At 39.7% G+C, this 26,753-nt stretch overlaps 2 protein-coding genes and 1 non-coding gene across 3 annotated transcripts; all 3 read left to right on the top strand.

The window, feature by feature from the left end:
- Positions 1-4,664: 4,664 nt before the first annotated feature.
- On the top strand, positions 4,665-14,325 carry LOC124674084 (dnaJ homolog subfamily C member 16-like). Its single transcript, XM_047210118.1, has 20 exons — positions 4,665-4,824; positions 4,909-4,978; positions 5,612-5,654; positions 5,918-5,995; positions 6,098-6,182; positions 6,264-6,346; positions 6,506-6,563; positions 7,150-7,260; positions 7,813-7,870; positions 8,006-8,102; positions 8,971-9,006; positions 9,170-9,306; positions 9,880-9,950; positions 10,027-10,080; positions 10,210-10,352; positions 10,473-10,622; positions 11,752-11,985; positions 12,084-12,143; positions 13,146-13,379; positions 13,795-14,325. The coding sequence occupies exons 1-20, from the start codon at positions 4,710-4,712 to the stop codon at positions 13,939-13,941; spliced, it is 2,064 nt and encodes a 687-aa protein (XP_047066074.1). The 5' UTR covers positions 4,665-4,709; the 3' UTR covers positions 13,942-14,325.
- Positions 14,326-16,679: 2,354 nt separating this feature from the next.
- On the top strand, positions 16,680-19,514 carry LOC124674782 (transmembrane emp24 domain-containing protein p24delta9-like). The gene is made up of 4 exons (XM_047210839.1): positions 16,680-17,024; positions 17,092-17,301; positions 18,960-19,036; positions 19,230-19,514. Exons 1-4 carry the CDS (start codon positions 16,773-16,775, stop codon positions 19,372-19,374), a joined length of 684 nt encoding a protein of 227 aa, XP_047066795.1. The 5' UTR covers positions 16,680-16,772; the 3' UTR covers positions 19,375-19,514.
- Positions 19,515-20,069: 555 nt separating this feature from the next.
- Positions 20,070-20,189, top strand: LOC124679858. The gene has a single exon (XR_006995285.1). It is a non-coding gene; the product is annotated as a U5 spliceosomal RNA (small nuclear RNA).
- Positions 20,190-26,753: the final 6,564 nt, after the last annotated feature.

The raw sequence follows: 26,753 nt of genomic DNA, 5'->3' as shown, positions 1-26,753 counted from the left end.
ACGGGTATCTGCGCAGGTGAAGTTAGATATGCTCAAAGCTTATGCTCGTGTGGAGTGGATTTTTTTGGAGAATATGATGAGAAGAATGGGCTTTGCGGAACGATGGATTTCTCTTATGATGGCCTGTGTGAGATCAGTAAGATACCAAGTGAGGTTCAATTCGGAGGAGACTGATATGTTTATTCCTACTAGAGGTCTTCGGCAGGGGGACCCCTTATCTCCATATATGTTACTTATTTGCGCTGAAGGTTTATCTAGTCTATTGTTATATGAAGAAGAAGTTGGTGGCATCGATGGGGTGAGAGTGTGCAGAAATGCACCGTCAGTTTCACATCTTTTATTTACTGATGATTCTCTTATTCTCATGAAGGCTGATATGACTAATGCAACTTCCTTACAACAAGTACTGAATACCTACTGTGCAAATTCAGGACAAGTGGTGAGTGTAGCAAAATCTAGAATTTATTTCTCTCTGAATACTAATGTGTTGATAAGAGCAGAGATTTGCCAAGAGCTACATATTGATACAGAGGCTCTGTCTGATAAGTACCTAGGCCTTCCTGCAATTGTCGGAGCAGACAGAAGTGATTGTTTCCTGCATTTTGTGGAGAGAATCATCCAGAGGATCAATGGATGGAAAGAGAAACAATTGTCTATAGGAGGAAAGGAGATTCTTCTTAAGGCTGTAGCCCAGGCAATTCCGGTTTATGCAATGTCGGTTTTTCAAATTCCGAAGGGAGTCTGTAAGAAGATGATGTATGCTATATCACAATTTTGGTGGGGTGATGATGAAAACAACAATAAAATGCATTGGTTTGCTTGGTGGAAGCTATGTTATCCAAAAAATGAAGGAGGTATGGGCTTCAGGGATTTTCATTCATTCAATTTAGCTATGCTAGCCAAGCAAAGTTGGAGATTAATAACTGAACCAACATCTCTCTGTGCTCGAGTTCTTCGCGCCAAATATTACCCGGATGGTGATCTTCTCAAAGCCGGGCCTAAACAAGGATGTTCTTTTACCTGGCAAAGTATCCTAGCGGGTATTCCTGTTCTGAAACGTGTATCATATGGATAGTTGGTAACGGCGACTCCATTAATATTTGGACTGATCAATGGATACCTTCTAGCTGTAATAGAACGGTAATCACTCCACGCCATAATTCTTTGCTTACACGGGTTAGTCAACTCATCAGCCCTATTACTGGAAGTTGGGACGAGGATTTACTGGCTGATATGTTTAATCCTGTCATGACACGAATCCTTCAAATTCCTATAAATTCTCAGGGTTTTGATGATTTTATTGCGTGGAGTTACACTAAGCATGGGAGATATACATTACGGTATGGGTACCACATCCAGTGGCGACATCAATTCGGTCCTAGGTCTAACCAGTTAACACTGCCAGGGAGCTCGGCTACTAATCCAGTTTGGAAAATTGTTTGGAAACTGAAGATACCAAGCAAAGTAAAAAAAAAATGTTTGGCGGTCGTTGCATGGTATACTCCCCCTTAAATGTATTTTGGCAAATAGACATATTGGACATGAGACGGGTTGTCCGATCTGCAACTTAGAAGCTGAAGACATTCTCCACCTGTTTTTTCGCTGTCCAGTAGCTGTTGATATGTGGACAAGAATTGGAATTCTTAACATCATACAAGACTCCATACAAGAAGATAGATCTGGTTCGGTTGTGCTTGAAAATTTGTTACGCAAAGAGGAGACTATGGTCCCGGGATATACTAATATCAATCTCCAGGAACTTATAACTCGTTACATGTTGGTATTTGTGGTGGATCCGAAGGCGACGAACTCATGGGGAAGAAGTACCACCGCCTGATAAGTGTATGTTGTCTATTTTATCTATTACGATAGAATTCGGATGCAGCCTATAGGAAGAAGAGGCAAAGCCAGGAGGTCAAGTGGAGCAAACCAAACCCGCGCCAAGTCAAGCTCAACGTCGATGCATCTTTCCATGGCGACTGTAATGCAGGTGCGGTGGCGGCTGTGATACGAGACTTCCAGGGAGGTTTTTTGGCGGCTAGATATGCCTTTGTACCGCATGTGGCTTCAGCTAGCTTAGCAGAAGCAATGGCAATGAGAGAGGGACTATCTCTTGCTAATGATATGGGTTGCAATGATCTTATAGCTGAATCTGACTCAGCGGAAACGATTGAAGCATGCACAGGGGAGCAAAACCGGTGGAGTGACTCTTCCGCAATTTTTGCGGATATTGTCGACCTTTCAAGTACAATTGATAAAGTTAGTTTCATCTACTATCCGAGGGAAGCAAATAAGGTGGCTCATGAGTTAGCGAAGTTTAGTTATCTGAATAATCAATCCTGTAATCGGGTCGATGAACCCCCTAGCTTCCTTTTAGATTTTCTCATCAATGATGTAACTATACTTTGATTTTGGGGGCAACAAGTTTCAGACGCACTCTTTTCCTTACCAGGATACCGAAGGGGACTGGAAGGTTTTTAATGAGGCGGCTTGCTAGCTTAATATATTATGGTTTCAAAAAAAAACTTGATCATAGGTAACCGTAACCCTAGCACAGATTTACAACAGTAATGTTGCGTCTACGGTCAAATTCAACACGCGTAAAGAAAACTCGATCATGGCTCAGCTTGCCGGCGCCGTTGCCGCCGTAAATCACAGCGATGACAGCCCCGCCGCTGTCGACGACGTAGGTCCCGAGTGCGCGGTGTGCATGGAGCCTGTCGAGTGTGTGGCCATCGGGCTGTGCGGCCACCACGAGGTCTGCTCCAAATGCACGGTTCAAATCCGAGTCTTCCATCGCGACCGCCGGTGCTGCATCTGCAGGCGACAGTGCCCCGCCGTCGTCGTCACCGAGGCCGGCCGCGGGAGCTGCGTCTACGACGATCTGGCATCCCTGGTCAACACTGGGCGGGTGGATACAGTGGAGGGCCACTACTGGTACCACAATATCTCGGCGGCTTACTTCGACGACAAGCGACAGTTCGAGGAGACGAGGAGCGTGTGCTCCGACCTGGACGATCCAGACGAGGCCACGTCGATGAGCCCTTCTAATGTTCGCCGCCGGGACCGTTGTACCAGACGGGGCCGCCGCACATCTTTTTACTCGATTTTTTCCAAAATACTATGTAGGTGAAAGTGAAATATGTGCATATGTTTGTACTGTTATTAACTAGCAGCATCCCGCGTGTTGCTGCTAACCGACAACAAAATATTATTTATTAAATTAAATATGGTCTTGTTTTGCTACATTTTACACAGCACCACCCGTTGTACCTATATGCCACATCTCCGCCCTTTACCTTTCACCAATGCACTACTACGCCCCCGTATTTGCTCGTCGGCGCTGCCATACTCTCACCTTTCTTTTTCAGGGGTCACTTCCCCTCACCTTTCTTAATCCCCTCGTGCGCTGCCTAGCTCACGGACCGATAGTCTGCAACATGCGTCATCCTGCCTCGTGGAATTGTTGGACGTCTCACTCGGTTTCTACAGGTGTCTTCCTCGTGCGCATCCCTCACCCCTGACATCTCAAGGTCGCCTCGAGCCTCATCTACCCGCTAGAAGGAATTATTTCATGTGCTACCCAACCATGTAGTGAGGAAGTTAGGAGGTATCGGCCGTCTATAGTAATTTGTGTTACTGTAGCGACCGATAGATGACTGAAACATGGTGTAAAAAACCATATTGCACACATATGACCGAATCAAGGTGCATCTCGATTTAACTGATTTGACGATTCAGCGACGCCGACTGATTCAATATTTAGTTGTAAATATACTTTTAATTCCTTTTTATTAGCATCGTAGAAACTTTGCTCCTACCCATTTCTAGAGGAGACCTCTTTGAGTTAGGCCAATAAGAATCTCAGTACTAGTATAGTGGACACATCATCTGCATCATGTGGAACACTTGTAATGGGAGAAACTGTCGTATTTTCAACTGAAAGTAGTCGTACATTCAGGTTGTTTATGGAGCTTTCGAACGCATCAACCAAAGTCTATATTTTTTGTCACTTTGGCCCAATGTGTAGCTCAGGTCCATATGTAGTGAGTTATGCATTTATTTTATATTTTGGCAATGTTCCGCCCAAAATACATCGAGTCATGTTAAAATCTTTTCTCATCTTAGTGAGAAGACGAAGGTCTACCGATTGCTCATACCACAAAAAAATAGAAAACTTCGGCCTTCTTTGGTATTGCATGAGTTTCGTAGGATTTTCTTAGAATTTTAATGCTCAAGATTTTTTCCTACGGTTTGCCTATGCGCCAAAGGAGTGGTTCTATGTAAATTCCATGGTCTTATGACTCAATTTCATAGATATTCAAATATCCACTTCAATCTCCTTTTAAAACTCAATCACATACGATCGAAATATTTTTGTCATGCTTTTTTATCCCGACAACATTTTTATGTGCGTTGTCATCTGACAAATTTATCAAGTTGTTACTATGTTTTTGTTATCTTGCGTGTCTCAATTCTACAACCCAAAGATGACCCTTAGTCCTTAGAAGATGGATGATTCATGATTAGATGAAATATCTTGCAGGATTGGACATTAATAAAAATGCCAAACTAATCTGTTTAATCGAGAAAACTTTATTAAAAGGCAAAGAAAAAGGGCCTCGTCGGCCGTCGCCACGAGAAGAGCAAAGTGGCAAAACCCACGATACCCATCCCCTCGCCTTTACCGCCGCTGCGCGCTGTCTCCAATGGCGATTCCGGAGGAGGCGCGCCGCTACTGGCTGCCGATCCTCCTCTCCGCCGCCGGCTTCCTCTTCCAGCTCTTCGTCCTGCCCAAGTCCTTCCCGCCCTCCCACTACGACGGTCAGAGCCCCCTCCCCTCCCACGCTCTAGCCCAACCTTGGCGCGTTCCGAGATTCGTCGCCTGATTGGTTGCTTTGCCTGCAGCGCTCGGAATCCCGAGGTTTGCGCCGGTCGAGAGGGTGGTCGAAGCCTACGGGGTTCTCTCCAAGGAGTGGTGAGCGCGATTGATCTGGCTCCGCTGATTATTTCTGACTTCGAGTCCGCAGTCTGCTCTGCTCGGCGGAGTCTGACTGTAGTCGCGAGTGCAGTCCATGTGGTCGTTTTGGGTAGTTGACGAGCAATTGATTTTGTGGGTATCTGTTTGGAGCAATGGGGTTGGACATCTGCTTGGAGCTTCAGTTTGGTAGTGTTGGTGCACTCTACGTGAGAGATCTACTCTAGTTTATCTGTTTCTTATATGGGTCGCATAGAAATTTTTAGTGCAGAATCATTCTCGTTTCCCCACCCGAGTCTGTTACTAAGATATTTGTTTTCTAGGATACTTAGCAAGGTACTGTAAATGAATGATGCAGCCTGCCTATCAGTAGTTGCAAATTCTGTTTGTACAGAGGCTAGAGATTGCTTTGACATCAAACCCACGATAGGGAGTATCAACTTTTAGGTAACAGTTTGGAATTTAGTTTAGATGACATATGACTCCAATGAAGCCCTGCACGTGACTGCATACCTGAAATTGGAAATTTATGCTGGTTCCCATTATGCTTGTTGGCTATTGCCAGTGTTTGTTTTCATACTATTATTTCATTATTAACAAAAAAATTCTGATCATTTTGTGATGTCAACTCAGGCTTGCTGAAACGAATGATCTGTCAACTGTTGATATTTTAAAGGTGAGAATTAGAGTTCATAATCAGTGATATTTTCACACTTTTATGTGGTGTATCTTGTATGCATTGGGGCTGATTAGCTTTCTGCACTGGACCAAGGCACCTTAAGTTGGAATTGCATCATTATTTTTCTATGTACATTTCTCACTATGTATTTTGCTATGCACAGTACTTTTGTTTTTGTAACCTGCACATTATTACTTGATTGTTCCCTGTAGTTATCTTTATAGTTCCAACTAAGGACAGTTCTGTGATGTTTTATACAGATCCGTTATGCATATGAGCTGTTGACAAATCCAATTTTGAAGCGGGATTATGATCTTTTTGGTCTGGATTACCATATGGTGATCTCCCCCTCCCCCTCCCTTTATGTGTGCCTCTATGGAAAGGCTTCTTTTTTCTCCCTTTCTGGTCTAACCCATAGTTACTCCTTTTCATCATGGTAGGATGTCCTCGAAAGAGTCAAAGACCAATATCAGAAGGAGCACTTTCTGAAAATAGATCTCCCTTTGTTAAAAGATCCTTTAGTTCGTAAGTTACACAGTCTAAGTTCTGATAATAACTGATATTTTTTCTTGATGCCTTTGACATAACACCATCTCCATTCCATAGATTCAACTGATCACGCCTTCAATGTACTCACATACGAGTCATTCATGTCTGCTATTGCTGAAGATTACCCGATGCTCATACTGGTAAGTTAGATGACCTTAATCTTGGCGTTATATTACCAATGTACCTTCCCAGTGTTGTATTCGCATTATATTTGCACTATTCCTGAGAATATCTTTTGTTGGAATCTTCTGGAGAATAAAAAACCCTGACTATCAGCTGGTTTTGGTTATGCTGTGTAGCTTTATTCAAAGGGGAGTCCTCGTTGTGCTCAATTCATCGAGCACTGGAAGCAAATTGGTATGCTCATCATGTTGACCTGTCTACTATTTTGTGCATTGCTGTCTTTGATAACATATTTGGACACTTCACAAAAAGAGAAATGGTCTTCCTCACTAGTATTGGCTGTGGAGAAACAGAGTTGCATTGCTTTTCTTTATGTGCAGTCCCTCTTATAGCATGTGCTAAGCTTCAAAGTGTGATGGATAGAACCGGAGTTCTCATAAATTGAGGCGTGCAAATTGAAATGTAGAAAATGCAGTTGATTGTCTTCTTTCAAATTGGCATGTCATACATCGAAACCATGCTCTGCTACAGTGCTACTTCTAACTTGATTTGTCCGCAGTAGTGTGTTTTCTGAAATGAATTTGTGCTACTTTATATGGTTGCATTTTAAACTGCAGTTTTGGCTATCTCTGAGCAGTAACTTTGTGGATCTGTTGACAGTTGACTTGATAGCATTTTCCATTCCTTTCCAAATAATCTGCTGTTGTCAACATAGCAACAGCTTCTCTCTCACAGTGCAGAAAATTGAAGTTTCTATAGATGTGTACCAAAAATACATTGTCTTATTTTGTCCTTGATAAAATTTTACTTTATGATCTAGCCACTCGACTGGATGGTCTAGCAAACACTGCTATGGTAGAAGTCGGTGATGGGCAACTGGCTGGGTATTTTGCAGAACAAAGGTTCTCTCAACAGCCATTTTTTCGCAATGGTATGTCAAGATAGAATGCCCCTTTAAGTTTACTTCATAAGATGAAAAACAGTAAACATTGCAGGTATCATCAGTGGGAGTGTGGAACATGGAAATACTTACTTTAGGGGGTTCTTAGTTCCAGAGATTTTGTCAAAATGAGTAGGTTCAGAGTTGGTAAAGCAAGTTCAATGTGTGAAGTTAATATGATGAACTTGATATGCTTCTGGGAACAATGTGTAAACCAAAGAATATTGAAGCTAATTGACATGTTCATACTATAAGCATCAACAGAAAGACTTCCTATAAGTTTGCCCTGTATTTTACATATACTCCCTCCGTCCCAGCAAAAGTGTCTCAACTTTGTTAAAGTTTGGATGTATCTAATCTACCTACTAGTTAGTGTCTAGATACATCTAAATTTTGACGAAATTGAGACACTTTTTGTGGGACGGAGGGAGTACATTTTTAGTAGTTTGAATTTGAACAATTACATGTCGTTTCTATTTTTAAAGAAACAAAGCCTTTGTGCTGTTTTATGTTTTTTATTGTGTATCCATTTTACACATGCAGGTATACCAGCTGTGGTTGCATATCCTGCTAATTGCAGAAGTCCATCCTGTTATATGAGGTGACTGTTCTGGTCAGATGCCAGAGTATTGAATAAAAGAGTGACTCGTCTATTCCTATTATTTATTCTATTCTATGACATGTCCTTTTCCATCTGTTCAAGATATGACCTCACTATAACCATTTCCTGTCCTAGGTTCCCTGGTGAGCTAACCGTGGATTCTGTTGTTGACTGGGTAGCATCGTCAATTGTTGGCTTACCTCGGATCTTGTACTATTCAAAGGAGGCATTGGTGAGGCTTATCATTGGTTCTATCTTCTGTTACTCTTGTTTGTATTCATGTGGTTGTCCTAAGGAATCATATTAAATCAAAAGTAGTAACCAGTACCACAACATGCAAATAGTTTGTGTTAGTTAGTTGAATAAAGTGCTATGGAGTATAGACCTAGTGAATGTTACATATGAAATTGCCTTCTTGGCTCCTGTCTCACTGTCTGAGATATATTTGTCAGTATGGCAGTTAAGTAAATATTCTCGATGCTTACAACCAGGTACCAGTTTGATTAGCTGAGGTTCTAATACTTTCCCCAGTGTAATTTAGGACTTAGTTCCGTCTTCACAATCTTTTGCCCACACACAGTTCTGTCTTTACTTGTTTCTTTACAATAGTGATTCCTAATCTTATGACATTACTACTTGCTTTATGCTGCATGATTTTATCCTGTGGCATTACAAGTACAACTTCTGTCCCAAGATATAAGGCATAATTTTTTTCGCATGGTCTTTGATGCACAACTTTGACCACCAATGTATACTTAAATATATGGATTGAGAATGTATAAATTGCATCGTTCCATTCGTCTTGCAATTCTCATTTCGTATTATTATATTTATAATTTTTGTAAAGATATTGTAAATACAAATCATAGTCAAAGTTGTAAGTCGTTGACCAGCAAAATTCAAAGGCGCCTTATATTTTGGGATGGAGGGAGTATAATAGAGCAATAGACAACAAGTACACTCATCTATGAACGCTTCTTGTTGCTTCATAATTTTCTGCACTGTCCATTTTTTATTCTATAGTTGCACTTTAGTTAGATACTTAGATATGATTTTATCTGAGAGGAATTGCGTCTCTAATGCAGAGCTGATCATTTCAGGGCCCCCAGTTCATTGGGAAGAGTGGCCATCATAAGGTACAGTAAATTTACCGCCTTCTATGTACATACACTCATGCATCTGTTGCTAACTGCCTTATTTATTACTTGCACCTTTTTCAATATGCATGTGGAGCACCGAGCACACACATACAATCATAATTCATAATTGGTCATGTCATCTTTTGTGTTTGCTACATAGGTCAAGGTTATCTTTTTTTCAAGCACTGGGGAGCGTGCTACTCCATTCCTTCGCCAAGCTGCCCAAGAGTATTCAAGCTATGCATCATTTGCATTTGTTATGTGGAAAGAAGATGAATCCCAGATTTGGTGGAATTCGTACGTTCTTTATCTACAACTTCATTCTTTCTTATTTGTGCCTATGTTCATGGTATGATTGTTGCTACTGCGTACATGTTTTAATAAGTAAATGTGAAACGTGAAATTTATAATATTCTTAAGAATTTAAACAACTTACATCAGGCTAAATATACAAACTGTAATTTTAGACCTTCTCACTACAGCTTCATGTTTTCAGTAAATTGATCATGGTAGGCATATATGGCTACCAGCTTATATTTGTTTGGAGCTAATCCACGTGGATGCACAAACTCTTGACTTCGTGCATAAATAGTTGTGTATTCAAGAATAGTGGATGAATTAGGATAAGTGTTCTTGACCAATTTCATTTTGCTTAATCACTTCTAGAAGAGTCAAGTTAACAATCTGAACAGTGCATGCTGAAACCACAGACCGTAGCCCTAGCAGTGAAAATGTGATCTCCAGATCAGTGAGCTATTGAGCTACTTAGTGAAAAGGCAAACCTTATTTTTATGTGGAATATGTTACTACTTTTGTGTTTAATTTATGAATAATTTTTATCGGTACTTTTTTTTGTCTCTTCCAAATCAGGTTAGGAGTGGAATCGGCTCCTGCACTTGTTTTCTTGAAGGGTCCCGGTGCCAAGCCTGTTGTGTACCATGGCAAGCTTCTATCCCCTATTTAGCCTTTTGATTTTATGCAGTGGAGTCCTAGACTTATTACTTACCTCCAATTCAGGAACTTTTAGCAAGTCGGAGTTCACAGAGATAATGGAGGAGCACAAGCACCAAGGTATCTTTAAACTTTGTTTGCCAATCAGCAGTATACGGAGTTGCCATGCTATCATTGATGCACCCTTTTTTACTAACGAGAAAATGTGTGCCTTTTTTAATATACTAAATTCATTCTTTTCTTGATTAGAACTCCGGCAGCTAAGAAGTGACACATCTTTGGAATTGGGTTGTGATGCTAGAGGTCATTCACGCGCTAGAAAAGACATGTCTATATGGTATTGTGTAGTCGTTGCTGGTCGCCCTGGTGTAGAATTAAGTAAAAAGAGACAAGTAAGTTCTTTAGCTTAATGCAATGAACGCTGATGGGGTTTGTCCCTCCTGAATCAACTTCTAACCATTCATTGTTAGTTTGTCAACTTATATTGCTTTTGGAATTTGAAACTTCTTTAGATTTTGCGAAAAGCCCAAGACCAACTACTAAGTGCTGTTGATTCAAGTACTACCGGGAATGTGGAAAATATAGTAGAGGTAGCAAGTGCTGCAACTGCCTTAAAAGATGACAGGTTGACCTTTGTTTGGTTAGATGGAGAAGTACAGAAGGTAAACTGCTTCGCAAATTCCATTTTTACTATCAACATGCAGTTTTTTTAGCTTGTGATGTTTTACTTGCTGTTTGGTGACATGACTCCAGAAGGCCACAGGTTCTTTTTTTAAGTAGCACTTCCTCTCTTTGTTCCTGCAGTTATGCTTTTATACTGGTTCCAAATTATCTGTGTTGGGAATAAGTGACTGATTTCTTGGTACTATAGTACTGAAATGTTTCATTCATATATAATGACAGTACTATAGTGTTTTCTGCCAGTTTTCCATATATCCAAATTTGAGCAGTGCTTTGTAATTATGTGCCCTTCTTCAGAGTTTGTGGGAGATGCTTTGAAATCTTAGGGTAACCCAGGTGTATAGCATTATGAACAACTTAGTGTAATGGATAGTTTTTGTTTGCGAGGTAATGAATAGTTTTCTGGTACAAAGGAAAATGAAATCTCACGAAAATCTAACAGATTACCAGTAACTGTTATTTATAATTGAAACTATACAGATTGTTGTGGCTATTGCGTACTAGATAGGACGTTTGCTCTGCTTTCCTTAATTAGTTGAGGTATGGCCATATTTTCTGCTTGAGTTCAGATGAAGATGTGCTTCATGGGTTCTCTTAACACCTAATATCCAGGAGTCCAACCCTATAGCTTTAGATTAGTGGCCTACAGACCAGAATCCTAGCCTATGGTGGGTAGAACAGTACTTGATCCAATTGAAAAAGACCTCTCGAGTAATATGGTTTTGTAGTGCATGCCTCTTTGGTTTTTTAAGATCCTGAAATGTGGGCCCCTGTATTTGCAAAGCTTATCCATGGTTCTTTTATCATATACAGAGTATTCTTCTATCTTAAAAATTAATCTCTGTTGCAAAACTAAGCTATCCTCGAAGTGAAATGTCCATCTAAGTTTATATTCTCGAAATTTTACAATGACTGGTGATTTTCTACAGTGAATGTTGATGTACTTCACTGGACCACATTATTTGAAACATTTCAGGCCTAGCTTCAGAAAATGGCTGAGTCATGTCATTTTCAACAATGAAATAGGTGTTTCTTCGAAAGAAAGCAGGATGTGCTATTGTACTTGTGCTTGACTGCTTGTAACTTTGGATAACAGTACCCTTTTTACAGAAAATTTGTGCCTTCTACCTTGCCACTGATTATAACGGAGCCTGTGGTCCTAGAGGTTTTGAAGACGACAATGATAAGCCCGAAGTATTCATCGTCCGTTTCCAAAGAAATGCAACATATGAGGCGCTGAAAGCTGACAAAAAGCACAATCTCATGGATACTCTCCAGGGTCAGGATACTCCTGATGCCTCCCAGCTAGTGGCTCGATATAATGGCCTGGACGAAATTCTAGAGGTGCACAATTTAATGGTGTATTAGTACATATATATATGTGTGTGTGGTCAAGCTATGAAGCTATCTAAAACATACATTCTTAACTGTTATTTTGGCAGATAAACAAGTGGGTCTCTCAGGTTATTAAAGATGGAGATACTAGAGAAATCCCTTACTTTGTAAGTCAGTTAAAGCATGCTCCCTTTTGAATTTTCTCTGTCATGTCTCCTAAAGTAAAATATTACTCCCTCAGTTTGGAAATAAGTGACTCAGCTTTGTCTAGATACGGATGTATCTAGGCGCATTTACATACGTATCTAGACAAAATTGAGTCACCTATTTCCAAAGGGAGGTTGTATTTCTGACCACATTAGCATGTCCGTTTTAAATTAAAGGGTGAAAACAAATGTATATAAAAAAGAAGTAATTTGTAATCGACAACGAGAATACCAATGGTCCTAGATTCCATACTCGGTTGGTGGAAGAGACAGGAATAGTTAGAGGGTGGGTGCAATGCAAACTTTGATGTGTTCCAACACCACAAGGATGTCTTCATTGCATGTTGGTTTTCTTTAGTACCATTGTTGGCGTTAGTCAGATTTCGCTTGAAAGTTGAAAAATTACTCTAAAAATTTGCTGGCTGAGAGATGCCCTTTGCTGCACGTAGATTTATAATACTCCCTCCGTTCTTTTTTAATTGACTCGGATTTAGTACAAGTTTGTACTAAATTCGAGTCAATTAAAAAGGAACGGAGGGAGTAATATGAAAATTCTACTTCACATAGGGTCGAAGCATGAGCTCTATGCAAAGTATTTGTTGACTTGTTGCGAATATTTTTTTAAGTCTTTAGTACAAATGTATGCCTATTTTTTCCAATTTGATCGATGTTAGTTTCCTACGTAAGCATTGTTATACTTGTGATATACTGATATCCATCTCATCTGGGCACCAAGCTTATTCTATATTTAGTTGGCACCACTAATTAAAATCTGCAATGAACTATTTATGGTAGAGGTATCACTGTAACAGTGCTTGTCGGTTGTTCATCAGTCATATATTTAAAGATGATGTTTATAGTAAACTATGAGATGCTAAAGTTTCCTGAATATTACTCCGTGTGAAGTACACATATTCTTCCAACAATTATTGATGCATTCTGTTGTCCTTCTTCTGTACCTAGACTTCGAAGGTGCCAGATCTTATACCTGAGGAAACAAGTAAGGAATGGTTAAGCAGTACCAAAAGTATCCGTTCAGCAGGGAAAGGTTTAAAAGAGAGGGTTAAGTACAATGTCTTCAATTTCAAAGATTACTTGACTGACCCAAGGGTTGGTCCAGCTTTGCTGATGTGTGCATGCATTTCATGGGCAACAATATGGTTCAAGCATAGCCAATCAACTCAGAAGACTCCAAAGGTAGGCTCTTTGTTGCTTTATGATGTCAAATATATATCTGCCTGCTCTGTTTACTGATCCGGACAACTATTCCCTCTGCTCAGCTTTCACATTTGTTGGTAAAGCTGATAAACGACAACATAGTCTTGCATGAGCCATACACAGCGATAGTGAAACTGCAATATCATGTTCCCTGATTTGTAGCATATGAGAAATTTTGGGACCCCCAATCCAATCAATCACACATGGTGGCATGGCCTGCTGTTCATTCATCCAATAAAATGAGTCAATGCATTTGATTTGAAGTTTCTATATTTTTGGACTCGATTGTCTTGTTGTTAAGCGGCTGTTCTTATTCAGGAAGTATTTTATGCTCATTTTGCAGTTTTGGGCTTAATTTGCTGAATATACTGACAATACATATCATGTCTTCCAGGATGAAGCTCCTAAAGAAAAGACCGAGAATCGTCGCCGTCCAAAGCTTAGCACAACTCTCTTTGGTCAACCCACTACTGAAGGCGCCGCTGATCCTGAACCCAAAGATGCTCGCCAGTGGGAAATGGAGGGCTCAGATTCGGACTAATGCTTTAGCGCAAGAACGAGTTAAACATCGTTATATATACTATAGTTGAGCAATAGATCTAAATTAGGTTACTGCCGGACAATGTATAACCAGTCTGAAAAAAATACTCGATGACATCTCTGACCTTTGTTACTGTATTTTTTTAGCACGGATGTATCCATCTGCTTGGAAGCTGACACAGGCCTCTCAGACTGAAGAGTGAATGTATTGCTAGAGATGTTCTTAGACTGTTGTTCCTTGTTCGAGGTTTCTGAAGCTAGAGGTGGAAGATGTGAGACTGGACCAGGAGCGCAGTGCCCCCACAAATTACAAAATAAATAAATTGTAAAGATGAGTTACATGTCAAGCGTTTGTTTGAATAAATAGAATTCTCTGTTTAGGTTCCGCTCAGATCGCGGAGATTACAGAAATTGCTGAAGAGTAAATCGTTCACATGGGAATCACTTTTCTCAGTGTTCATATTGAAGAGTAAATCTTTCTTTTCTGATATTCATAACGCTGATAAAGCGGGCAGCCTAAATACTTGAGTGAATTCAATTTTTTTAATCCTTGTGCTTTGTGACACGGATTACCTCATTTAGCGAAAATCCTACCGAAATATTCCATTTAAGGGACTTTGAACATGGTTTTACCCTATTTTAGCTTGTTGATTGTTTTGTTAGATAGGACTGGCATGTTATATTGATGTGGTGCGGCATGAGCCTAAATTATGTCAGGACTTCTTTTATCTTCCTCATCATTGGCCTGATATTTTGCCATCACCTCACACCTTGTGGACATGCATCAGAAAAAGAGAGTCCAAAGTTCTAAAAGTGGTAATTAGTGTCACAAATACATAAATAGAGAAAAAGTGGAATTCACTCTCAATTCTTGTATAGATAGATATATAAAAAAGAGTGAAATGTATCTATAGATGGGGTAATTTGTGGAGGAGGTTTATTTAGTCCACAAACTTGCCAAAGAATTCGGTATATGGTCATGTGTATGTTTCTCCCTCGTATCGAGCCGATGTGACATATGGTTTTGCTCCAGCAGGCAATATTGGGACAACGGTTACCCTTCCATGCATGACAAAACCCATGCCATCGACTCAATACCAATCATGTAACCATAATTATGTCATGGCCACCACACTACCCCTCCCCTTCGTCGCCATTCATCCTCCATTCTATCACTGCTCGATTGCCCCTGTCCGCCACCACTCGTCATGAGTCATTGCCATTGCTCATTCTCCTCACCTACACTTGTCCTTCACACGAGATGGGGGCTATGAACAACACATCAAGAAAAGACTAGTTGGTGTCATCACCTGTTGTGTCACTAGCCACTTCGTTACCACCTCGAACATCGAAGCCCGCTGGATCGCTCACACATGCGAATTTGCTATTTTTTTTTGCTGAACAAACATAACAAGTAAGATGACATGTGGCCGATGTGATTTAATAAGGTTATGGGGGGAAATACAACATGGGAGAAATCTCCCTTTGTCCCCCCAAACTCCCCATACGCCACCATCGTGGAGCAAAATCATATGCACTGTCAGCTTGACACGAGCCGAAAGGACGGTGTACTTACCTTCTTTAGCAAGTGCTACCTCCGATCGGAATTAATCAACGTCGGCACAGTACGATGATGCATGCAGAGAAGCCTAACTCGGTGTCGATTAAATGTGATCGGAGGGAGTATGAGGACTAGAGTGGAGCAAGAGTTTGAAGATTAGATTATATCTTCTCAACAAAATTCGATGACACTGGATGCATTTTACTATGTATTTTTTTTGAAATTGACCAGGCAAAAAATGCAATTACATTTTTTTTATGACAAACATAATTATATAAGTTTCTAATTTGTTGTCTGCATCTTCGTTTTTATATAACATAAGACTAATGTTGCATCTCGAAGGTGGTTAGTGGCTGATGCTCTCTTTGTTCATCGAGAAGGCGTGTAAGTTTAGTTAAAAGCTATCATACAATATATTTGACCAATTATATAGATAAAATTACGAACAACTGTAATATCAAATCAACACCAATAGATTCACCGTAACATGTGTTTTCATTGTTTTTATTAGATCTTGTAAATTCTCATACTCTGTATACAAGATTGGTTAAACTTATGCTAGGTTGTCTTTTGGCTAAAAATTTATGCGTAGTTTCGTGGAAGAGAAGTATTCTGTCCATAAAAAATGTGTTTGATTTGTCTAAATTCAGGTACATGTAGACACTATTTTATGTAACATTTAAATTTAGACAAATCTAAGATAACCTTTTACGAACGGAGGGAGTATATATATGTTCCTTATTTTGGTACAAAGGAATACTGTAGAACTCTTGAGCATATTCAAAAGCACATGAATCTCTAGTTTGACCAGATTATAATCACTTATGTCTAAAAAAAATCAATCACTAGCCTCGGTTTAGAAAAAAGATTTTTTACTAATCCATAATTCAAGCTACTCTCGCAAACTTTAAGGGGGTGTTTGGTGTGGCTTTTTTTGGCTTTTGGCTTTGGCAAAAGCCACCAAAAGCACCTAAATAGGTGCTTTTTTTGGCTTTTGGATTTTGGAAGCCAAAAACAAAGATCCTATTCTTTTGGCTTCCAAAATCCAAAAGCCAAAAAAAGTACCTATTTAGGTGCTTTTGGTGGCTTTTGCCAAAACCAAAAGGCAAAAAAAGCCACACCAAACACCCCCTAAGTCACTTCCACGTCACAAACCTGCAACCAGCCTCTCCCCTGCTTCCCCCATCCCCAATAAGCCAAACTCCAAAGCCAACCCCACCCCGTGACTTCGTGCGCCGACCTTGCTCCGATTCCCACTCCGATCTCCGGCCATGGCCGCGCGGCGCGCCGGATCCTCCGCCCCCAGATGGCTTCCCCCGTCCGCGCTCCTCCTCCTGGCCGTCCTCCTCGCGTCCTCGCCCGCGGCGCGCGCGCTCCGGTTCGACCTCGAGTCCGGCCACACCAAGTGCATCTCCGACGAGATCAAGGTCGACTCCATGGCCGTCGGCAAGTACCAGATCGTCGGCCCCGACAACAGCTCCCCCGACGCCCCGCTCCCCGACTCCCACCGCATCTCCCTCAGGGTAAGTCGTCATCTAGCTGCCGCGATTGGGCGGCGATCCCGTGATTTCGCTGATTTGGTCGGTGCAGGTGACCTCGCCGTACGGGAACAGCATGCACTACTCGGAGAACGTCCAGTCCGGGCACTTCGCCTTCACGGCGACGGAGGCCGGCGACTACCTGGCCTGCTTCTGGGCGCCGGACCACAAGCCGCCCGTCACTGTCACCTTCGAGTTTGATTGGAAGAGCGGCGTCACGGCCAAGGACTGGCCTAACGTTGCCAAGAAGGGCCAGGTCGATGTGAGTGCTCCGCTTAGCCCTCGGTTGACTACTTCAGCTTCTCCTCAAATTTTAACTAATCTAGTTACTATTTCATATGGTCGAATTATCCCTTATAGATATAGTCTTAGTAGACAGTGGTTTGTAACTACAGGTGCCAATTTGCGCGTAAGAGCATGAATCATAGGCTTTCTCTGGCATGTGAGTGCTTGGATGTGCGTAATGAATTTGGAGTTTAGGCGTGTCATCGAGTTACTATGATGGGATGTTCGGAGTCATGTCATTCACAAACTTGGGATTTTGTAGGTTCGCTGTTCAAGAGCATTTTCAGTTTATGGATCTAGGACTGATAGGTTTTGTAGATTTGAGTTCTTCAGTTCTAGTTATGCTGAAAACTTTATAGCAAAAGGTAGGCTTGCAACATCATTAAGTATTTAGGTGTGCACACTTAGGCTCTTAAAGATTTAGATACTTCTAAGTTGAGTCTCTTGGTTTGCTTGCTCTCCTGAGTGGTTTACCATGTAGTTTCCTCTAGTATGTGGAGATGCTGAGGTCATTTTGACCATGTCTGTTTCCAATCAATTCACTTTTGGCTTTGTACATTATGTTGAGCAATCTTCAAGTGAGGTGGTAGATTAATCCCTTCTAGGTGCAAGTTGGTTGGAGTATGCATCTGGGTCTGGATACCGAAGAGGTTTGGCTTTTCAATATGGTTTGTATTGTTTTAAAATTTGGTTTGAGGGGCTTAAGCATATGATGCAGTTCTTGCTGGTGGATTGTTTTTCTTAGCATATTAGTGTATTTGGAAGAGAAGATGCTGAATAGTCTAATGGTTAGTTAAATTAAGCTAATGTTGTAGTCTTGTTGTAAAGTGCGTTTTGCTTTGTTCACTTTGTCGTTCCTACAAATTTCATGTATGAATGAGTCTACAACATTGGCTTTTGTATGTTCTGTAGATTTTTTAATTGTTTCTGTGATGTACTTGAATTGTCAATATCACTTGCACACAACTATAAGGTGTGTCTTTCTCATTAAGCAAAGGCTTTATATGTCATATAAGCTTTTGGTCTCTTGGCATACTTCCACGGCGAGCGATATAGAAATTTGATCTGTGATGAGTTTGGTCATTCTGTAATTTTGACATGCAGCTATTTTCCATATAACTCATAAGCACCACAAAAAAGTAGAAAGGAGGCTCAGTCACTGCTGATTTTTTTGTCCATTTTTAGGTAGCTTATCTGCAACATTGTCCATCAGTAATTGCACATTCACACATCAATTGCTAATGGGTGTCACAGTGTCAGCTAGTGTTGGTTCTTAAACAGTAGGCAGTAGCAGTTCAGTATTAGCGTTGAACACTGCTCATAAAGTCATAACCAACACTTTTACATAAGCAGCAAGATATCTGGTTTTGTAAAACTGTCTTATTATGAACTAGGACGGATTAACATTGTCAACTCACCATTTTGTTTGTCCTATCTAGTACCTTTGGTGATTGAACAGCCAGTAACATGTGGTACATCACCAATCAAATAAAGTAATAGCAAAAGTACATTCCACAGCATGTTATAGATGATTTATATTAGTATTTGGCAGTAGCACACACAGAGATAGTAGTGCTATCTTACAATGTTTGTCAGAGGATTAGCTGTTCATACATTGTTTTCTACTTGTTGCAGATGATGGAAATAGAGTTGAGGAAGCTAGCGGATACCATTAAATCTATCCATGAAGAAATGTATTATCTACGTGAAAGGTACAAATACTGCCTGTTATTTTTGGCAATGTTAAAACTTCATGAACTGATAATTAGAGAAGCAACTCGGAAATCAAGTTTTTTGACCTGTCATTTGCCTGCCTAGTATTTCTGGCACCGGTAAAAGTTCACTCCATGATGATTATTAGTGACGCCATTCACAAAATAAGTTTTTCATCTGTTATTCACCCAGGGAGGAGGAAATGCAGAACATGAACAAGCAAACCAACTCGAGGATGGGCTGGCTCGGATTCCTGTCGCTCGGCATCTGCTTGTCCGTGGCAGGTCTGCAGCTGTGGCATCTGAAGACCTTTTTTGAGAGAAAGAAGCTGCTGTAGTTGTCCCATGATGGCACATCATTCTGAAATTAGGGTATATTGTTTCTGTGAGCTGTTAACTTATGTATCTGACGGTATACTCAAATCTGCATTAAGAAACCATGTTCATTATACTTGCGGAATTTCTACATTTGCCCTTAGATTTTGTCCAGTCGAAACAATTTGTAACACCTGTCGAACTCGATGTTTCATATATATGGTGTAAGTGTAACTTGGAGCCACACCGTTTGTTTCTTCTTTGCTGGACACTGTTCTGCACTGCAGAGCAGGACAAGGAAGACAAGAATTTACACTGTTCGCGAGATCTAGCAGGATATATGTGTTTGCGTCCGTCGATTTTGACGAAGGGTGATCTGATTACGCGACCACTATCGTTGAGTAGGAGCTGCTAGTCTGCTACGCTCTGCCCATTTCATCCGCTGGACGCCTGCACCGGTGACGAACAGGCAAAGGGAAAGATCACAAAACCGAGTGTTGGCCGACGAAAGAGGCATTGTTCTGCAGCGATCCCGTGGGCCGAGTACCTGAAAGGCCCAAAACGAGCATAGTTGTGTGGGCTTTACCGGTGAATGTGCGTGGCAGCATTAAAAGGCAAACGCGATGGGGCGTTTAGTCCCACCTCGCTTACCCAAGAGAAACAGCGCAGGGAGCTGAGCTATATAAGAGTGCTGGGTGCGGGCTGGTGAAAGGCACGCAGCTGCGTGGTGAGCACAAAGCGAATTATTCTTTCGCCTTTTACTAAAGAATACCGTGTGCACGCCACACTAAGCAGCATACGCTAATTTTTATAGGGTGTTTTCTCCTTGTGAGAGAGCCCCACAAATCTTAATTCAAGTTTTATTTGGTTTGTCCTGAGTATATCCATCTGTTGGAAAGATAGATTGATTTTCTGCAAAAGTATAGCCTAATTTTTATAGGGTGTTTTCTCCTGGTAAGAAAATCCCCACAATTCAAGATTTTGACATTTGGCACGATAATGATTATGTGCTGCACAGAGGTCTAGCATTTCACCTTAAACAGGAACGGGAGATAGAGGCAACGACCAGCTTCGATGTATGGTCGTTGGAGCATGTGCAGGCCTTGCTGGTGAGATTTATAAGGCATATTTTTGAGAAGTCAAAGCAAAATAAATCTTGGTCAAACTTTTAGGAAAAGAGCTATTTTCTTAGAAAATTCAAGCTTAGTAAAATCTTTTGCAAGAAAGTATATTTTATGATATCTAATGACATTGATTTTGGGTTGTACATGTTGGTGATTTTTCTAAAATACTTATTCAAAGTTTATATAGTTTAACTTGAAAATATACAAACTTTGTTCATTGGAAGGGAGATTGTATATTGTATGCATGCCAATCAGAAACTTAATTCGGCTCTCGGGTCCGTATGATCCCTCTACCATAAAAATATATTTCTAAGTGTTAAAACATTTTGACAAAAAAATTACATGTACATCTCCATAATATATGTGTATTCGTCAAGTTTCACAAAAAATGGTATTTTTTATAGTCTACGTGAAAAAGAGAAAATTTATCTTGTGACAAGTCTTTGTTTTAGCACCGAAGTTTGTACTTTTTATACATGCCACACGACAACTCGATTTTTCATGAAACAACTTTGTAAGCACGTAGCACATGAAGATGTACATGCGAAATTTTTATTTTAATTTTTTTGATATTTCAAAATGTGTGTAACATACATTTAAAAATAAAGAAAGTGTATGCTCCCATATGCCAAAATATCACTCCCCATACCAATCCTTTTCTAAGTGAGATATTGCTGAATACTACGGGCAATAAGAGAGCTTGGAAGAGAGGAGAGTGGACTTCTCTAGCTCGGCCTACACGTAGGCCATTTTTTAAAACCTATACAAATTTCAATTAAGACATATTAAAAAATATTCAAAAAGTACCATGATATAAATAAATATTGTGATCTATAAGTGCCTAGATTTTCAGAATGAAATATGTGGTATTTTGAGCTCAGCGAAATTATCAAAATCTCACAAAATAAAAAAAAACAAAATACAATGTATTTCAATCTGAAAAATTTACACACTGATCGATTACATAATTATCTACGTCCATGTATTTTTTTAGAAACTTTTAAATCGAAAGTTCAAAGTTCAAAAAAGAAAAATAAATCTAGGCTACATGTAGCCCAGGGGAGATTTACACAAAAATAACCTTTTGTGGGAAAAAAAAACGCACGAAATGACACTCTGGCTAGATTATTTCACGCCTCTAACCCTTTTGTGTGGCGCATTGCGAAGGGTGCCACACCTGTCTATGTGGCGCCCATGAGAGCGACGCCACACATTGTCGGCTAGTAGGCTCGAGCCGCCACTTATGACAGAATGTGTGACGCTCTTGCGAAGGGCGCCACACAGAAGGGTGTGGCGTCCTTGCGAAGGGAGCCACACAAAAGGGTTGAAAGCGTGTAATATCCCAGGTAATGGGGTTACAAAAATAGAGGAAACAGATGTGTGCATTGCATTCATGCATAGAAAATCCGGGGAATTTTCGCGCTTAAAAGTAAAACAGTCACAGTAACTGAAGTTTCACTTGACCTTGGTGGAATTGAACTAGCTCATCAAGTCAAGCGCTATAAACCTCAATGTGACTTTGTTAAAACCTTATTTTGGGTAGAGATAATTTGATCTAAGTGGTTAGATCAAATGGAACTAATAATCAACACAACAACACTTTACTCAATGATCAAATGCTTGAACTTATTAATTAACATAATATGGTATTAATTGCTATAACTTATGAACATACATTCAATGGTAAATCAAGTAACAATAAAATGAAGAAACCATTCTTCACTTATCTTTTCCATATCTTAAAACTAATCCATGATCCTACCATACACCTCATGGTATTGATTCCACTTAAAACATGGAATCATGACAAGGAGATCAACTTTAGAAATATATATATTCTTCTCTATTCCAAATAGTTTTACATCAAACCTAAAGAGGTGAGAGTCCTATTTTATTTAGGGAAGCAATGACAAACCTTGAGGCAAATCTTGAATATAAATATCCATATGATCACAACATTATCTTCAAGAGGAACCCTAGAGTATTATTCAAGCCTTCCCATATGAGAGAGACCATTTATTCTAAACCTAGCTTTACCTATTAATGAACAAAGGACAACCTTTGAACTAAAGTATTAGGTTGTAAACCATTTCCCTTGGAATGGTGAGATAACCTAATATCACATGGAATAATACCATATCCATGAATTGATAAAGTAAGGAGGAGATTAACTCAATCAAGATAGCCAAGTGGAGTTTTAGACTTAATACCTATTGAGATATTGTGAGTACACCATAAACCCTAGAATAACCATTCCTTTATAAGAGAGCCCAAGCTATGGTGTTACACTCAAGTAGTTGAGGCAACACTTGAATGTGAGGGAGAGAACTATCCATATACCAGATGACCATATCATCATTGTTTGAATAGAACCCTAGCAGAATATCTCAGGCATTCTCTTGGGATATAAACTATAGAGACAATCATAGTAGTCCCATACAAGAAGGTAAATTAGAAGTGCTATACCTTAATTGATCTAGACAATGCTTGATCATGGAAGTGAGAACCCATTTAATGAGAGATCCCTAGGAATCCAAACCTTGATCATTATAAATTGAGTGATGATCATAAACCCTAAGAATTTGAGGTAAAGATATTAAGAACAAGTTAACCATGCCTAATCCATGATCATGCTCTGGAGGTATGTGAGGATAAGTTAAACCCTACTAGAATAAGTAGATTTCATTCTCACATGAAATTATAGGAAGATAACTAGTAAACAACCCTAGGCTTATATCTTATCTATAACTTGTGAACCACAGTGGTGATCATAAGTAGAATCCTACCATATCTATATTTCATAAATTAAAGAACTCAAGAAAACCTTAGAGTTAAACCCTATACTTCATATGGTGAGAAACCATACATCCATATAACCAAAGTTAACTATAAAAAGAACCATAAACATTTTAGTTACTCTAAATGATAAATTAAGGATAATAAAAGAAGTATATTGGTAGAAGATAAAACCAATTCTCAGATCCTTAGTAACTAAAGGAGCACATGAAATATTAAGCAAGTAACCATTTTTATCATGCATTGGGGAGAGTAAACCTAGTCAATGCAATATGGTATCATCTCATATCTACAACCTAGAATTATATCTCAACTCTAGTTTGTGTATCACTTAAGTGATTATAACTAAGAAACCTAAACCATATTTGAGATCCAACCCATGTGTCATTAGGTAAATAGCATTTGAACTCTAATGGTTCATTAATTAAATCCTATGCTTCAATTAAAACATAAGAGCCACCTATGCTAAGTCCTATAATTAAACCATATGAGTAGTGATCAACCCATTATCTTTGTAACAAGATAAACCATGATGGAAACAATAACTACTTAGATACTTTCAAATATAATGATAGTATTAACCTTAATAAGGGGGGTTATGATAGAAACTATAAAACCCAAATACAATTGAGCTCACATAAAATCATGTGCAATTGACCAATTCCTCCAATATGAAGCCAAGTCCTAATAAATAACTTCCTAAACATTTGGAATAAGAATCATCAACTCTAATTATCCAACAGGGAGTTATATTACAAATGAGAAAGAAAATTAAAATGAATACCTAAATTCTTGTCTAATTAAAAATTGCAACAAGGCTCACATATATTCATGTTTATTCAAAAACAACACACTAATACAATGATCCTTGTATTAGACCTCATGAAAACCAAATTGTTAAAAACCTGCAAAACAGACAAGAATTCAAATATGAATTAAAACCAGAATTGAAAACAAGAAATAAAAACAGAAAAAGAAAAGGAGAGGAAAAAGACTTACCTGGACTTTACCTGGCCGTGTAGCCCACCAAACGGCCCAGCATCCCCAGCCCAGCACAGCCCATCGCGGCCTAGCTACCGTTTCCCGTGGATAAAGACGAGGAGACGTCTTCGTCTTCGTCACTGGACGCGCGGGAGCTCGCCACCGCGACGCCAACGCCACGTCCCGCGGTCGCCGCCGCTGTTGCTGACCGCCAGCACACGCCGGAGCACCTATAAAAGGCGTAGAGAACCTCCAATTCCCCTCTCTTCGCCCAATTCCTTCCCAAACCAAAACCCTAACGCGCTCGGACGTCGACTATCGCCGTCGATTGGGGAAGCCCCAGGCCTCGCCGTGCCCACCGTTGGGACCGCCGTCCTCGACATGGTCACCATGCGCGAGGAATCGAGCTGACGCGCCTCCCATCGACCGCGCCAGGTCGTCTTCTCCGACGCCGGCATCGAGCAATCCCGGCGACTGCGACCTCCTCTCGCCTCGCCACCAAGCTCATCGTGCTCCTGGTGAGCTACTGAACCTCGAGGAGTACTTGGCTCATTCGATTGCATGCCGTAGCACCGCCGCGTCGTTAGCCCGTGAGCACTGCCGCCGCCCCTCGCCGCCGTGCATGCTCCGGTGACCTATTTGGAGCGGCGCCACCACCATCGTGTTCGCCTCGTTGTCCTATTTCCGACGCACATCCATACGGCCCCGCGGGAACCCTGTATCGCCGGCGACGTCCACCACTGGCCGCCGGCAGAGCACATGGTTGCCACATCGGCACCACGTGGCAGCTGACATGGCTAAGGCCCACCAGTCAGTGTCTATGTGTAGACTAGCCCTGGTGTGTTTAACCATTTCATTTCAAATTCAAATTCCATTAATTGCTGAAACTTTGACAAATTGTAGAAAATCCAATATAGCTCAGAAAAATAAGTGTAAGATATCAAAATTCTTATAAAGATAAACCCTATCCAATAAAAATATAAAATGAAATTTTTATTTTTAATAAAAATTCAATTATTTAATACTTGTCATTTAAACCTTTAATTTTAATTCTAAATTCAATTAAAATTCAATAATTAGTAAAAATTTCCAAAAGTAAATAAAAACCAGTAAGTAAATAAAGAAAACATTAAAACTAATTTTCTTTATTTATTATTTTGTTAAAACATTATTAGAGAGATTTGAACCTTGATTAATAATTACCCTAATTATTAATTATTTAAAAATGATAAATACCAAAATCAATGTTATTTTTATTTAGAAGTTATTAATAACTTCAAATTCAAAATTGAAGTTATTAATCATAGACCTATATGGTAATTAGAAAACCATAATTCCATAGTGAATGATATTATAACCCTATCATTTCATGTGAAACCTCAAACCCTAATTCAATTAGGACCCCTAACTCCATTAATCAATTTGAAACCTAAATGGTTCTAACCTAAATCCTAGGTTAGAACATGTGATCATGATACTTTACTTTCAAACAAAGAACCATAATCGCAACTAAATAATTGTCATGATCACATAAAATGTAAGAACCCTATCACTAGTTAATTGCTATACTCTCATCTTAATAAAACTTGTTGATCTAGTAGGATTAACCAAGTGTAAACCCTAGATCCTATTACCAAAACAATCATCCTTAATTATCCATGCTTAGCATCACACCATTGTGATGAACCCTTATAGCAACCATACCTACTATTGTGCATTACATAACCATATTCCACTAAACCCTACTATTGTTGGATACTTATCAACCATCCTATTTATGAGCCAATTATTCCTTACTCAACAGAACCAACAGTAAAACATAGACCACCTCAACCTTAATTGATATACTTCTTATTATTTAAGAAGTATGTTCTTCAAAAGTTATTCTTTTGAAGAGAATAAGGAATCATCATCAACCCTGCTTATAAGGACCTATAAACCCTAGCTAGCTATCATCAACAAGATGAACCAACCTTGATAGAAACTATGTATAAATAATTGCTTAGGAAACCTAGGCCTAACTCAACCTTATAAGTCCTAGGTGCTGATGAATCCAACATTGTTGGGATCCATCCAATACTTACTCCAGAAATTAGATGAAACCATAGTCAACCATAGAACCCCACCAACCTACTTATCATACTTGTTCTTTATCAAAGAACATGTTCTTCAAAAGTTATTCTTTTGAAGTATATGATAATTAATCATTAACCATGCCATATAGTGCTAAAACCAATCACTATTCATTACATGTTAGGATTATACCAAATGTTATGGTTGTGTGCTATTAATATTATTATTATGATATATTGCAACACCTGTTTATGATACCATGTAACCACACCTGAATAAGAACCTTGTATGAGAATCATTCTAAAAGTGAAACACACCCTGAACCAATCATTACAACTCACTAATCCTAAATCATCGGGGTTAGGTCACGCTTAGAGCGATTGCATCTCATGCTTATGCATTATTGCATCCTTGCCAATCTTTTAAAC

The sequence above is a fragment of the Lolium rigidum genome, chromosome 7 (assembly GCF_022539505.1).
Source record: "Lolium rigidum isolate FL_2022 chromosome 7, APGP_CSIRO_Lrig_0.1, whole genome shotgun sequence".
Classification (NCBI taxonomy): Eukaryota; Viridiplantae; Streptophyta; class Magnoliopsida; order Poales; family Poaceae; genus Lolium; species Lolium rigidum.
This window is presented reverse-complemented; position numbering and strand designations above follow the sequence as displayed.

Excerpts from the sequence above, each read along its gene's own strand:
- LOC124674084 (XM_047210118.1), top strand. The coding sequence starts at position 4,710 with ATGGCGATTCCGGAGGAGGCGCGCCGCTACTGGCTGCCGATCCTCCTC. Across the intron at positions 7,261-7,812 it reads ACAGCCATTTTTTCGCAATG|GTATACCAGCTGTGGTTGCA; the intron begins GTATGTCAAGAT and ends TTACACATGCAG. Across the intron at positions 7,871-8,005 it reads AGTCCATCCTGTTATATGAG|GTTCCCTGGTGAGCTAACCG; the intron begins GTGACTGTTCTG and ends TTCCTGTCCTAG.
- LOC124674782 (XM_047210839.1), top strand. The coding sequence starts at position 16,773 with ATGGCCGCGCGGCGCGCCGGATCCTCCGCCCCCAGATGGCTTCCCCCG. Across the intron at positions 17,302-18,959 it reads CCAAGAAGGGCCAGGTCGAT|ATGATGGAAATAGAGTTGAG; the intron begins GTGAGTGCTCCG and ends TACTTGTTGCAG. Across the intron at positions 19,037-19,229 it reads ATGTATTATCTACGTGAAAG|GGAGGAGGAAATGCAGAACA; the intron begins GTACAAATACTG and ends TTATTCACCCAG.